This window comes from Columba livia, chromosome 7, assembly GCF_036013475.1.
Source record: "Columba livia isolate bColLiv1 breed racing homer chromosome 7, bColLiv1.pat.W.v2, whole genome shotgun sequence".
Lineage (NCBI taxonomy): Eukaryota > Metazoa > Chordata > Aves > Columbiformes > Columbidae > Columba > Columba livia.
The window spans coordinates 36312213-36326844 of record NC_088608.1 but is presented as its reverse complement, the minus strand read 5'-3'; the positions used below and the strand labels follow the sequence as shown (position 1 = coordinate 36326844).

At 39.0% G+C, this 14632-nt stretch overlaps 1 protein-coding gene across 14 annotated transcripts in view; it reads right to left on the bottom strand.

Moving 5' to 3' along the window:
• Window positions 1-14632, bottom strand: part of PCNT (pericentrin) — an 86161-nt gene that overhangs the window by 43361 nt on the left and 28168 nt on the right. For 9 of the 14 annotated variants that reach the window (XM_065069383.1, XM_065069385.1, XM_065069372.1 and 6 more), the window contains 11 exons: window positions 13463-13701; window positions 11167-11642; window positions 9324-9900; window positions 8013-8246; window positions 6196-6360; window positions 5561-5707; window positions 3863-4014; window positions 3203-3417; window positions 2522-2748; window positions 1270-1432; window positions 60-203 (listed from right to left, as the gene is read on the bottom strand). In XM_065069383.1, the coding sequence (XP_064925455.1) occupies window positions 60-203; window positions 1270-1432; window positions 2522-2748; window positions 3203-3417; window positions 3863-4014; window positions 5561-5707; window positions 6196-6360; window positions 8013-8246; window positions 9324-9900; window positions 11167-11642; window positions 13463-13701 (2739 nt within the window). The remainder of the gene's footprint in view (window positions 1-59; window positions 204-1269; window positions 1433-2521; window positions 2749-3202; window positions 3418-3862; window positions 4015-5560; window positions 5708-6195; window positions 6361-8012; window positions 8247-9323; window positions 9901-11166; window positions 11643-13462; window positions 13702-14632) is intronic. The other 5 variants (XM_065069384.1, XM_065069387.1, XM_065069374.1 and 2 more) reach the window with 1 other exon arrangement.

Genomic DNA, 14632 nt, shown 5'->3' with positions numbered 1-14632 from the left:
GTGTGCCCTGAGCGAAGACAACTTCATTTTCCACTAACAGTGTTACACCCACTCCTCACCGAGAATTGCTTGCTCCTGGGTTAGCTCCTGGAAGCGTTCACGCATGTTCTCCAGCTCCACAACAAGGCGACGCTCAGATTCCTCTTTCAGATTCAATGCCTCTTCCAGTGCAGCTTTTTCTGCAACATAGCCTTCGATAATGCCTAAAATCCCAAGTCACAAGGCAAATAAAGCAGTAGGCAAACTCATCTATTGGAATAAAAACAGCTTGAAAACATGAATAAACAATTTTATGCAAACAAAGGAAGATGTGCAAGATGACTTAAATTTACACTGTACCTCGGGCTTTCTGAAGTATCTTAAGGAATAAAATGTACCAGTTATTATAGTCTAACAGACTTTAAGGCTGCAATGTCAAAAAACATTTCCAAACATGCAGAACGTATATGGGGATTGTGAAGCCTTGATGGTCTGTGATCACCTCTCAGCCTGATGCATCCTCTGCTGGCAGCTGAAGTTCGAAGAAACAGAATCTCCAAAAAGTAGGATCAAGTGTTAGATTCAGAGCCCAAGAAATCCCAGAACAACTCAGAGAAAGGAAGGTAACAGGATGTTGGAAAGACTAAATAAACCTAGAAGAGTGTGACTGAGAAGAGGAACGGAAAGCAGATGCCATGATTAGGGAGAGAAGCTCGACTTGAAGGACAAGGGAACCCTCAAAGATTATCTTGCACAAAGGCGAAGACCTGAAGTTGTAATCTTCAAGGGGGAATTAGACTGACGATACGCAGTCTGTGATAACGCTGAGATCAGTCTGAACGTGTCACTTCTTACAGAATCTATTTATGCCCGCACTACCATGAAACATCGCTCTAGTTCATGTTGAACTCTTCAAAGTCTGATAGGTGGGCTGATTTACACCAGGAAGTTATCTTTTCAATAATCCAAGCTCCCAAGTTTAGACATGCAGGAATGTAAACTGCTGGTTTAAAGGTTAGGGTATTTTTCACATGCAGTTAATGGTGTAAATATAGGCCTAAGCACTATCACACTTGCCCGAGGAAAATGCAATTCTAATGAAGAGTTAAGGAGCAGATCTGCAAGAGAAGACTCAAGCCTCAAGTAATTCAGTAATCTGAAAGGCAGAAAATGGATTATAGACAGGTAAATCAACAACAAAAGACACAAAAAGCATAACACAGATATTTGGAGCCATGAGCTATGAGTAAATGCCACGGAAATCTCTTCCTATCGGTTTCATTTTCTTACCCTCTGCTTTATGAAGCTCTAGTGCCAGCTGATTCTTGGCCTCGCTTTCCTCGCTGAGGCACTCAATAAGTTCCTGGTGCTGACTGACCACTTGGGCCGTTTCCTGATTCCGGCGGCTGAATTCTTCTTCAAACTGCGCATGGTTTTCATGCATTTTCTCCAGCTAAAAGGAAACAATTTCCCCTAGCATCAAATCTCAGATGCACGTGCAATGTAACAAAACTACAGACACTTAAAGAAAAACCTTCTTAATTTTTAAAACCATTTATGCATTAAGGTCCAGGTTTTGGAGTTTCACTTTAGTACTAGGTTGACTTTGCCCAAAGCCCCTGGACACTTTGGTCACTCCCTGTACTCACATCCCTACATTTTTGCCACAAATCTTACTTAAGCATAAGTTGCTTTACTGAGCATGAAAAGGGATTCCTCCCTGTTGGCTAAACTCTCAGCTTGACACTTCCTGAACCACTTGAAATTCAAAGCATCCTTGCAACTAAATTCTTTAAGAGATCCAGTCATGTCTAACAGTGAAGTCAATACATCATCATGTTTCCAAGGTACGGCCCCAGTTCTCTGAGACTAAGCATCTTGCACTCCTATGTGGGCTTATTTCCTCAACAAACTAATTACTGTAGCCCTGAATTAAGTCCTGTAAATGTCTACAGTACTCAGGCATCTACCTCACATTTATAACTTCTCTTTGCAAAGGTGAATGTCTAGACACTGCAAAACAGCATGGAAACACTTTCTTTTATAATATTGAGTTCAGCTCCTTTTATCACAATTAAGCCATACATAATTACAAGGATGTTTGCTTGCTGCTATCTGCATATTTCCAAAACATTTTAACATGGGGCTGAGTTTTCTTGAACCTCTTTATCAATGTTGAAGCATTGATGTGAAATACAATTAAAAAACCCCTTGAAAACCCCTAACTCTTGTTCTCTCAAAGTTACCAAATGCATCTAAAATCCTAATTTAAATCTACTTAAGGCAACCAACTTACAACCTTCCTACAGGATCTGCTAGGAAAAAAAGTCTCATTTATAAGAAATTATAAAATAAGGGCAAAACCTTCACTGTAAGGAGTAGGGGATGCAGATGTCTCCCTATACTGGTAACTCGCTGTGTATTCAGCCAAAATCTGTTTCTTTTTAGTAACCAGTCCTACAGGGTGCTAAATACACAAGCCTTAAAACAGATTTCACACTTTCTGTATAGATGTATCATTATACTGATTTAAAAGTTGTACTTGTTTAGTTGATTCTGTGACCAGGTCCAGAAGTCTCTCCACTGCAGTGCGCAAACGATGACCAGTTCTCAGTATCATTTCTTCATTTTCACACGCCAGTTCCGGCTTTGCAAAAATACTTTCACATAAGTACTGGCTCAACTCAGGACCCTCGTAAGTCGCTGGAGACAACTGGCTGCGTTCTGTGAGAGTTTCATCAAGCAGCTCGTCCACTGAAAACAAGGAAGCTATTTAAAAACACAGAAAAATGATACAGAACTGCCACTCGGGTAACAACTGACATCAGATGGTGACATTGGTTGGTCCTGAAGATGTATTATAAGGTGAAAACTTGTAGACATCAGTAACTCAGTGCTGACAAATCAAGAGAGGCTTGCGCAACATCTGGAAATATTGTGCTATACATCAGGGCCTGAAACTCATTCACCAAGTTCATAATTCCTGCTCTATAATTTGTTCAGCCTTCTCCAGTAACATTTTAGTATTTCCACTATTAAAATAATTAAAATGAAAGAACACTGACAGAAACTATCTTAACTGCAGAGCAACTTTGAAAGGGAAACAGAAAACACTGCAACAAGAGATAGCCCCTTTCTGAACCTCATCTCTATAAAAGGAATTTAAATGCTGTTTTTCAAGGATGTGAATTGACTACATCCAGTTATGCAGATCTGTACTCACCTTTTCCTAGGTGATGCTTTTCTTTGGCTTTGAAATACTGCATGAAAGCCTTTTCTTCCATAATACTGTGACTTTCTCTAGAATCTCCAGAAGCCAGACTGTCATCAAGGCAAAGACCAATCTTGCTACAGATAAGGTCCTCAACAGCTATTGTGGCCTTCACCAACTCCATCAGCAATTTCATAAGATGCTCATAAGATTCCTGCAGTTTTTTCCTAGAACAAGAGCATACCAAACACTTGAAAAATTACATGCACTTTATTTGAAATGAACTTTGAACCTAGTGAAAGCCTGACAGTGTTGGATATCTTGCCATAGTTGAACAGTTATTAGTGAAGACAATTCAGATGACCCACAAAAAAAAGAAAGCCATTTTCACAGAGCAGGCTCAGCAAAACACCCGTGCCCTCTCCACAGTTAGATGGAAAGACTTACACACAAGCATTTTGGGTTTCCACATCTGTGGAAGCACCAGTAGAGAGAACACATCTATTACTATAGTATCTGCAACATCTAAATAACTAGGGGTGTTCCAGCAGAACAGACAAGTTATAATTATGAAAACATTTTAGTTTTATGAAAAACAGTAAGCTAGTTTATTAAAGATGAGAGAGCGAATTCAAAGACCACTAAGCATTATGTAAGCCAAGATGTACAAACCTTTCATCCTTGGACTGCTCAATATCGGATCTCAACATGACCACCAAATTCCCTCCCTCCTGGTTTTCTCTGTCCCGCCGCTGAAGGAGCGTCTCCAGTTCGGAGTTGGTCTCCTCTATTTCACGGTTTAAAGACTCCACTTTATTTTCCAGCTGTGGAAAATACACGAACAATGCAACAAAATCAATCATTTTGCCTAAACTACAGACTTCACCCAATGATCCTACCCTACATCACTTCATATATATTCACACAACCATTGTCTGCTGTTACACAAATTTGCTTCTACAAGTACTAGAAATGAAGGACAGCAGAAAGACTACAAGCGAATGGTAGTTTTTCTTCAGTTCTCCTTTCCTAATGTTGGTTTTGCTTCAGTGAGCTGCCTCACCTGCATTCAAACTCAGTGCATATCAGCAATACAAAAATCTCAAAAACATTGTGTCGTACTTTAGTTTGCTCTTAGTTTGCTTTCATTGTTATGTCTGAAAGACACAAAGCAATGTCCCAGCATAAATTCTGACTCTGTAGCACACAAACCTGAAGAGCAACCTGATCCAGTGTCATCAGTGCCAGCTATACTTTCTTAAGTTCGTCCTGAAAACAAGTTTCTAGAAAAACGTCTTCTGATATTTATAGTTTATATATCCCATTAAAAAAAAAATGTGTATATATATGTGTATATATATATATATATATATATATATATATAAAAAATACATTCACGTATATACATATATACCACCCCTGATCCCTGGGTTTTGTTGCGAAACAAATCAGTACTATTTTGCTAGAAACTTGGTTTCATAAGTAAGCTAACAAATTAGTCAAAATATCTATTTGGGAAGAAACTGCAAGGAAAGAAAGCATTCTACTGCTGTGCCGGCTTTCTCACCCTTCATTAAATCCTGAATGAAGAGCAGGAAACAATAAGGCATTTCTCCCTATAGGGAAATTATTAGTGCTACTCCCAGTTTTTCCACTAAAGGCCTAACAGAACAGTGTAATACACCAAATTTACATTTTGGTCAGAACTTCCTGAATTGTGAGAGAAGGCAATGTTTTATTTCATTTTATCTTCTATTTCAAAAATTCACAGCTATTATTTTAATCATTAAAAAATAATTTGACATTTTAAAACCTCCTAATTAAAACAAATACCATTTGCAAGCTGCTCTTCTCTCTAAAGTCTTCTGGATAACCTAGATTCAACTTAGATATTTGCTTTACAGGCGACATAAAATTTTGTTTTGTTTGGCAAAAGAATATCTTTGTCACTTCCAGATCCAAACGTCCCACTTGCCTGTCTTACTGCCTCCAAGCTATAGGTCAGTTGGTCTAAAAAAAGCTGCTAGAGCACTATTTTCTTGACAAAAGAATGTGATAGATACAGATGGCATCAATACACAGCTAACAAAAATGGAAACATCCAGCCTTCTGGTAGGAAGCAGCGTTAGCCTCCCTGAGAAATGGCTGAAGACCAGTTTTCAAACTGGTACACAGTTTCTGTTTCCATATTATTGTAGGACTCCAGCTACGAGACAGAGACCATCATACGCTCCACCTTAAAAAACAGCGATCAGAAGAACTACATGCACAGCCTGTATATACACATTTTGAGAACGGTGAAAGAATTGTGCTAAAATACAACCACAAAAATCACATTTAAAATCTAAGTTTAAAATATGTTCCACGCACCTGGGTAATTATTGCTGCTTTTTCTTGCAGCTGGGCTGATAACATCTCGTGCTCTTTTTGGTGAGCAGCCTGTGCCTTCTCCCCCTCCTGCATCAACATCTGCTCCTTGTCATGTAGCAATGCCTTTTTTTCAGCTTCAAATTCATCCTGCATAAGTCACATATACTTTGATTTACAGAGAGGAAAAACAACGACAACAAAAAAACAAACACACTTAAAAAACTCCTACAACCAGACCCCTTCACCTCTTTTCTTTTTCTTTGAATGTGTATCTTATCTCTCAAATTAACTAGCAGTAACTTACATAGTCAACACACCTCCTATGAACAACATTGTGCTGAAACTGTGATTTAAAAATAGTTCAGCAGGTATATGAACTATATGAGTGAGCTCACTGAGACCTGGGCCCTTTCAGACTGCTGAGATAGCGATGAGGAACAGAAAACAGACGGACAAGTCGGGACAGAGATGGACAGAGGCCACTTCAGCAACTGCAAGTAGTACAAGCAAGGAAGAGATCTAATTTGGATTGTCTTTTTAAAGTCCCGTGGCTGAAGAACAAAAATGTATCTGAATTGCTCTTTTTCAGAGTGTTACCAGTGCATGCTCTGCTGTTCATTTTCATTGGACCCCACCTTCAGCTGTGCAATCTGCTGGTCGAGCAGCACCTCCGACTGACACTTGAGCAGCTCAATCTCCTCCTGGAACTGAAGCTGCTGTTTCAATTTTGCCTCCTCAAATTGAGCCAGGAGAGCTGTTCGCACAGTTTCCACTTCAGAGGCCGATGCGGAAGCATACATCTGCAGACAAGTAAGCAATATCAATATTTTAGCCATAATGTTATAATAAAGGAAAAAAATAAAACCAAAACAAAACAAAACCATGAAGCTCAGCCACATTCTTAAGAGTATTTTCACAATAGTTCTCTCCAATCCTCAAGGCCACACATAGCTGCTATCGTCGTGCTGGCTATAGGAAAAAAATAAGCAAGTTGATAAAAATAGATAAGAAGCAACAGAGCATCATGTACCAACTATCTCCTGCATTCATGAGACCATCAGGTCAGGCTCCCTACTTGCTCTTTCCAACAGACATTGGTCTCAGCGAAATTCAAAGAAATAAGGAAGAAAGAGGGGCAGAAAAAACACAGGGAGAGCATATTTTGTTAAGATGCAATTTCTCTTGTTCAAATCGGATTAAATGCTATGCAACTATATTTAATGCAATTATCCTATGAGATACAACAAAAGCCGATCAAAAATATCAGAGAAAGGTTTGGGCATTTTTGTTTGGTTGGGGTTTTTTTTCCTATTATCCTAAGAAGAGTCACTGTAGTCATCAGAATAGGGATAAGTCCTGTTTCTAGGATGAAGGGCTTAGAAACTGAATAATCATGAGAACTTCCCACAAAACTATGTTCCTAGGCAAGCTATTCTTCCAAAAATAGAGAGAGTTTGCAACGCACTCCAGCCAGCTGGAAACCACTACCAGCTCCAAGAGCTGACAGTCCATAGGAACACAGGAGATCTCCTCAAACTAAGTGTTTTTTGCCAGGTGCACCAAATAACACAGATACAGCAGTGACTAGGGAGTTATTTGGCATGCTATCCAATTTTCAAATTAGCAAGTGAAAAAGCAAAAGCAAGGTTATTTTAATGTATATTCGTTGGTTATGGCTGGATAAAGCTCATTTTGTTTGTGACTCCTCCTAAGATTTGAATGTAATACATAATAGAAACAAGTACAAAGTCTCAATCACTTTTGGCTGCTTGCATCAATGGAAGTCAGATTGTATAAAAGATGAATAGATCTCATTCCATTTCAATGTTTAAAGAGAACTTAGTGTAAATGATTAAATGTTTAGCCTTCACTATGAAAATAGACAAAATCAAGCTTACACATAAACATTCCCAACAAGAAGAAATGGTAAAGCTTTAAGGGCAGACAGGAAAGTCTCCAAACCTCACTGAGAAAACATATTTGGAAAAGTATTACCTATGGTAATCTCTCTAAGAAAAGAAGAAATCAATTTTAGTCAAAATTCACAAAAGCTTGAAGTGAACGGTTACTTTCCACAAATGGTTAAGGATCTAATTTATTACCTATTAGTTTTCTATCAAAATTGCAGCTTTGAAGTTCTGAATTAAATAAGGCAGGAACTCAATAGAACACAGGCCCACTCCCAGCGCCTCCCCCAATAAAGCAAGCACTGCAAACCTGGATTTAACTTTTAAAAATTCAGGCTAATACACATATATGAATTCTCTTAAGTCCTTTCAGATAAAGCAAAGATTAAAAATGTTGACTGTGTCTCTTCTTATCTACTGGCACTACCTGAAAAAATCCCCAAAGCATCTAAATATACAGCCTTACTTCTAAGCTTAACAGAACTGAATTTACTTTATGTTAAAGTATGGATTATTTTTGGTTTAGGTATTCGCAACATTCTGACCTCTTGCTCATGTTCGTGTTGTGCTTTTAGTTTCCCCAGTTCTTTTTCCAGCTCCATGGAGTGTTCTTCCTTATGTTTCTTAATTTCTGCCTCATGAAGATCCTGAAGTTCTTGGAGCGCTTTTCTGTGCTTTTCCTCCATCTGCAATACTTCCTCACGTAATATATCCAGGGCCAGACGTTTTTCTTCTTCCAGCAACCTCCTTTGATTCTGAAGAGCTGTGTTCAAATCATCCTGTGGAGGCATTAATTAAAAAGGGGGAGAAAAATACATTAAGTACAAATATTTTTGTAACCTATTTGTAAAGCACATGTCCTGCCTTATCAAAGCTTCTTAAGTAAACATGAACAATATTGCTGCATGAATGGTGAGCACACATCCATATAGATGCTCTCTCTATCATTGAAATGGGTTTATTTTTCCTATCTAGTAAGAGATTTGTGAACCCCCTCCTTTTCCCTCTATCCATGACAGCACTCCCCATCAGCACAATCTTCTACTTTTTCTTTTTGAAGTTCTTTACACTCAAGAACAATTAAAATACTAGTTAGCAACGATAAAACTGAAGAAAAATACCCACTTTCCTCCCCACAAGACCTTTTTCTTTACCTTTGCAGGCACAGGAATGATATATAATCATAATTTTGTGAAGAGGGCACAGTGAGAGACAAGTCTGAAAAACAGTGCATGTCTCCCTAGAAGGCTCTGAAGTTTTAGCACTGAGCTAAGCCTTCTTACCTCTTTGAGTCTTGGGATCACTTTTTATCCCTCTGTACTCTGAAAGAGCTCACACTTCTGCCCTATTCAAGAGCAAAGCTACAGACCCCTGTTAAATGTTTTAAGACAAGGCCCACTCACAACTTGCTCCTAAAATCCCATCTGGGGCCTTCAGAGATACCTTTTTTCTATCCTTCCCCTCCACACTGTGCCACTAGGGATAACCTTTAAATTCTTAGAGATATAACTGAACCTACAGAATTACATTTACTTTATTCTAATCGCTTCTGGAGAATTACACGGTAACCATCAGGCAGAGATGGGCCACAATGTTAAAAGATATTTACTTAATTTGTACCTTTTCCACACACTGAGATGGAAAACTCATTAGTCTGAGCATTCGGGGGTAAGGGACAGATGGATTTCATTTTCAGCTTCAGTTTCCTATTCCAGCTCACAATAATGCCACACACAAGTGCTAGTGCTGGCACTACAGAGGTTGTAGAAATACACCCCAAGAACAAAAGAAGAGGTGATCCCACACAACGCACCATTAAATTTCACCTTCTACGCCAAGTTTTCTTTCTGACTTACCTTATGAGCTTCTTCAGCTTCAACGGCCATGGCTTTAAGTTTCTCCATATGAACGGTAGCTAGTTCGATTTTCAAATTATTTTGGGAAAGCTGAAGTTCTTCAGCATGCTTTAATTTCAACATCTCTACCTCCTGAACCAAGCGCGCTTGGTTCATTTTATCCTTTTCGCAGAGCTGCTGTGTGTGCTGCAGCTGGAGCTTCTCAAGAGCCTGACTGTGTTCATCTCTTATATTCTGAATTTCAGACAGGTAGGATGACTCCAAGGAATCCAGATTTGACAAGTGTTTAGCCTCCAGCTCATCAATTTGAGCCTGATGCTTTGTCTGTAGTTCAGCAACACAAGCTTCAAGCTGAGCCTGATGTTTACTTTCTAGTGCAGATTTAAGTGTCTCAATTTCAGCTTGGTGCTTTGCCTGAAATTCGGCTGTAAGAGACAAAATTTGCTGCTTATGCTTCTCCTGTAACTGTTGACTTTGGAGTTCTAACTCGTCAACATGTTTCTTATTCAGCTCTTGGAGAAGAACCTCTTGCTCAGTTGTGAACTTCTGAGTCATGGCTTTGTGTTCCTGCATAAAGCTGTATTATTTACAAGAAAGTGAAGAGAATATTGTCAAAAAGGCACTGTTTTGTTTTGATTGAAATAATAAATAAAAACCAGAGAAAAATAAGTAGACCTTACTTCGCATCCACAAATTTTACTCTATCTTTCAAATACAGAACTAATTGAAAGCAAGCCACAAAGATGATTTTATAGTTACATAATCAAAGGTTTATGCAAAGTCACTTGGTCTTACCTGGTTTATTGCTAGGTAGACTGGCATCCCTATTAAATTACTAATACACAGCAAGATCCAAACATTGTTCACTGTCTCTCTGAGAAAATACTGCCATAGGAAAGCACCTAGGACATTATATAGACATTGTCTACACCTCAAATGTGTTGTCTGCAAATAAACAACTGCCATAAGAAACATCTCTCCAATCATCTGGTTAAGACTGAGACATAAAACTACTGTTGAAGTGTATGTGGGATATTTGAGGGCTCCTCCACACTCACCTTGGCTCTCTGAGGTCTGCTTAAGGCTCGATGCAAAGATTCAGTATTTGAAATGCTGCAATTTACTGTAATCATTAACTATAGTATTTTCCATACAGACATCAATAATTAAAAAACTATTAGTTATTTAAAGGATAAACACCTGCTTTCAACATTTTCTTACTGGAATTATTTCCCCAATCTGGTTCTATTTTGTGGGAGGAAAGAAGGGATAAATTTGAAGCAATGCATGCAAATACAAACATGTAGTTATCGAAATATTTCCTCTAGTACGCTAAAAGCAACAGAAGTAGGAAGGGAAGGAAAAAACTGAGCAGTTGCAACCTTCATGCACAACCAGAACTGAAGAACACCATATGGGGCCCACCAACCTCAGCATTCAGTGGATAACACAAGTTTCATTCACCAGGAAAAAAACTTGCTCAAATTCATTTGAACTGTTTGAAAACACTTGAAAAAATACTGAGAATTTTTCCATTTACATGTCCTGTAACACTTCCCCTCCTCCATGGCTAGTGTCGTATTCTTAGCTGTAACAGGCAGAACTTGACTGCACTGTGTGTGATTTGCTAGACTAGACTAAATGCATTTACGTGAAGCAAAATTCTATAGTAAACCATAACAGACAGCATTAGTGTTCCATGGGAGAATAAGTTTTATGTATGTAAAATAGCTGGTGCCATTACGCGATAAACCTACGTTGCTATGACTTGTGAAGTTTAAAGTAAGAAAAAGCAACAATGACTGAACTAGCGAGTGAAAACGCTCGGATACTCAGGACTTACTTGTTTTGTGCTTCCATAAGTTTCAGCGCACATTCTTCCTGGAGACAAAGCGTGGCCTTTTCCATTTCTTTTGCCATGAGCTCTCTGGCTGCCTGCAGGTCACTGTCGTACTGCTCCTGGGATTTCTGCGCAGCCCGTGTGCTCGCAAGGCTGTCCTCCAGCTGCTGCAAGTTGTTTTGCTGCTCTTTTACCAGCTTCTCCAATTCTAGAATTTTGGCGGCTTGGTGATCTTGAAGGCGATTCATTTCAGCTTCACGAAGTTCAAACTCCATTTGTAAATTCTGCTTCTCACATTCAGCTCTGTTTTGCAGTTCTATACGCAACTCTGATAACTTCTCTTCTGCCTGGATTCTCTGGTCCTCACTTTCACATCTCCATTTCTTCTCTTTTTCTTTGTACATATTCTCTATTTTCTGTACTTCTTCTCTGGCTTCCCTTAATTTATTCTTGTGATCCTCAGCAATTTCATATTTTACCTGTGAACACAGTTATTAAAAAAATGCGTAAAACACCAAAACCAAACTGAAGTGTGTAAAGTGAAGATTCTCAGGCACTTAAGGCCTTGGAGAGATTTAATTCTTTCAGTGAAGTCACCCTTCCAAACAATGTAGGACCGAAATGTCAATATATAGGTACCTGAATTCAACACGCTATTAAGAATTAATTGGGATAAAGAAGATAAGAAAAAATTACAGCAATATTCTAGAATTAACATGGTACTTTTTGTTGTTTTTTCCTGGGGCCACTTTTCTTCATTTCAGGGGTTCCACTTAGAAAGCTATGGGCACCTTATATATTCTATATTGGGCATGATTAAAAATCTCCTTTGAACTTCTCTCCTTATATGTTCCAGGCGTATTTTATATGCAGTGTTCAAACCCATGAAAAGGACAGTTATGTGGCATAAAAACAACATAAAAAGCGTGTAGCATAAAAACAGAAGCCAAAGCATCGAATGATTGCTCAATGACTAAAGACAAAAAAACCCCACCTCTAAAAATACACTAGAGGTACGCAGGTAAACAAATAAATAGCAAACTAAAGAAACAATAGGGTCACCTCTTAAAAGAAAATCAAAAGCTAATAAGAGGTCACACAGGAACATCAGCATGAAGCCTCTTCTTCAGTTTTCACTTGGAAGGTTTGTTTTGAACAAACATTTAAGCATTCATCTATGCTAAACACTAAATGAAGAGACAGAAAAGGCAAAAAAATCTAGATTTTGATTAACACACAATCCATGAAACCTTTGCAGGGGACCAATAGAGAGGTAATTGAGGAAAGGGGTTCACACTCTAAGAGCAAGAGACCAGAGGGTAACCAAAATCTGTAGTTCCAGACATTGGATTAGCATGGGGGACAGGCTCATTTCAAACACCACATTCTGTACAAGCTTCAAGTGAGTCTCCATGTTATCTATGAAAGGTCTGCAACTGTTTTCTCTGTCCTTCTCCACCAGTTTTTAAGTCTAGAAAAGGAGACACACACCTATTTGTCTTTAAAAAGGGAGGAGAGGAGGGCTTGAGAAATGAGAAGCTTCATCCACCTAATTCTCATAACCATTCAAATATCGGAACAAGCTAAACAACGAATTAACATCCAACCTAAGTTTATCCTCAGATGGGGCAGCTGATTTAACAGGTAAGAGGAAAGGAGTCAGATATGATTCTCTCAACCCTAAGACTTTGACAGTGAAAATATAAGAGCCTACACCAAAGCAAAAGCAGGAATCTGTTGTCCAGTTCTTTTTTCTTCCCTCAAAAAACGGTCTGAAAAAAATATTTCTGGTTATTTGCTTCAACAGACAGTCCCATCAAAAGCAGAAACTTAGAGTGGATCTGCTCAGCAGAGGGGCATTTTCTCTCTGCCAAAGTGCTCTGTGCCAAATTCTCCACCGCCACATGACATTATGCACGTGCACTGTGTTACTTTTGCCGCAGGACACTATGATGTGCTGCAGGGAAACGTTCGGGATGAGGGGCTTGTGCACATGTCTGTATTGCAGCGGTATACATATACCTGACCCACATCACTATAAAAGGTGGATTGGATCAACCCTTGAAGCACCTGCCTTCCCACACTGTGCTCTTGAGGTTTATCTGCAGAGAAACTAAGCATTTAATACTAGACTGCTCTGAACTTCCATCTCATATTCCAATATTTGTGTGTAAGCTGAAGCTGCTACCACTAAACCAGACATATTTAAAGATAAGTGCTGCTTCTATCTCCCTCAGCCTTTCCAACAGATCTGAGCTTGCCCAACTCTATACAAAACAATACTGCAAATACAAGCTACCTTCTCCATTTCCTCTTTCAGATGCTTTTCATTCTGCACAGAAAAATCTTTCTGCTTAGTAATCTCTTCCTTTAAATGCTTTATTTCTTCCAAAAGCTCTGCAATACGCTGTTTCTCAGAGTGAAGGACAGCCAGCTTGGCTTTGTGCTCTTCCTCCAGCACAGCCGCTCGCTCAGCCACCTCCATTTCCACTTGCCGTGCTGCATCTTGAGCACTCTGTAGGCGCAGTTTGGTGATCTCTGAAAAGAAAAACCAAGCAAATGAAGAAAACACATTCTGGAGTTTATTTTCTTTTAATAGGTGCTATTCGTGCACAGAAGTACAGCTGAACATTGTCAGCCGTACAAGTTTATCTGTAACCATGCTAACTACAGACAGAGAATCTCTTATCACAATGATTTTCTACCCTGTTCTGCTTTATCACCACCCTCGAAATGTATCCGTGTCAACAGGCACAGAATAAAGGGGAAGGATCATGAAACCTCTGGCAGGACCTCCCTCCTATCAGCAACAGCCAGAGCAATTGACTTTCTTTTTGGACAATGTAATGGCAGATTTATGCAAGTTTTTCTCCTCTTTAGCTCACACTATTTACAGTGGAATATAGTTAAAGCCATGTTATATAGCTAACTGTAAGCCATTGCTGTAATTCAAGCGTTTGTGTATCATACTGTGATCCCAGAAAGAGACTGCAGACACAAGAACTGCCAGGATCCCTTACCTGCACCTCAACAATATATGCATTTCATACTGAACCAGTTCTGTAAGTTACAATTGCAAGAAAAGCAGCAACTGTTAAGAAATTACACAAATCCATGAGCACATAAAAGGTCTCATTAAATTTAGCCATAAGAGGAACTTTAAGATGAATGCGACAACAAAAGATAGCAACTACAAATTCTGCTCCCTATAAATGCTTTACTTTTTGTTCAAAAAATTCGTCCCAAGATGTAAGCCAACCAGCTGGCAAACACTGGAGCAAAAAGAAACATTAGCATTAAATGAGCAGAGCACTATATCAAACCTACAACAGTATCATGGGTAGAAGAGCCATGGAACACATGGTTCTACTCTATGGAATAGCAGGAGAATTGATCTATTTCGTGCAAATACAAAAGACATTTAACATAGCTGACAGACAACACTAAGAAATTTTCAAATCAATATCAG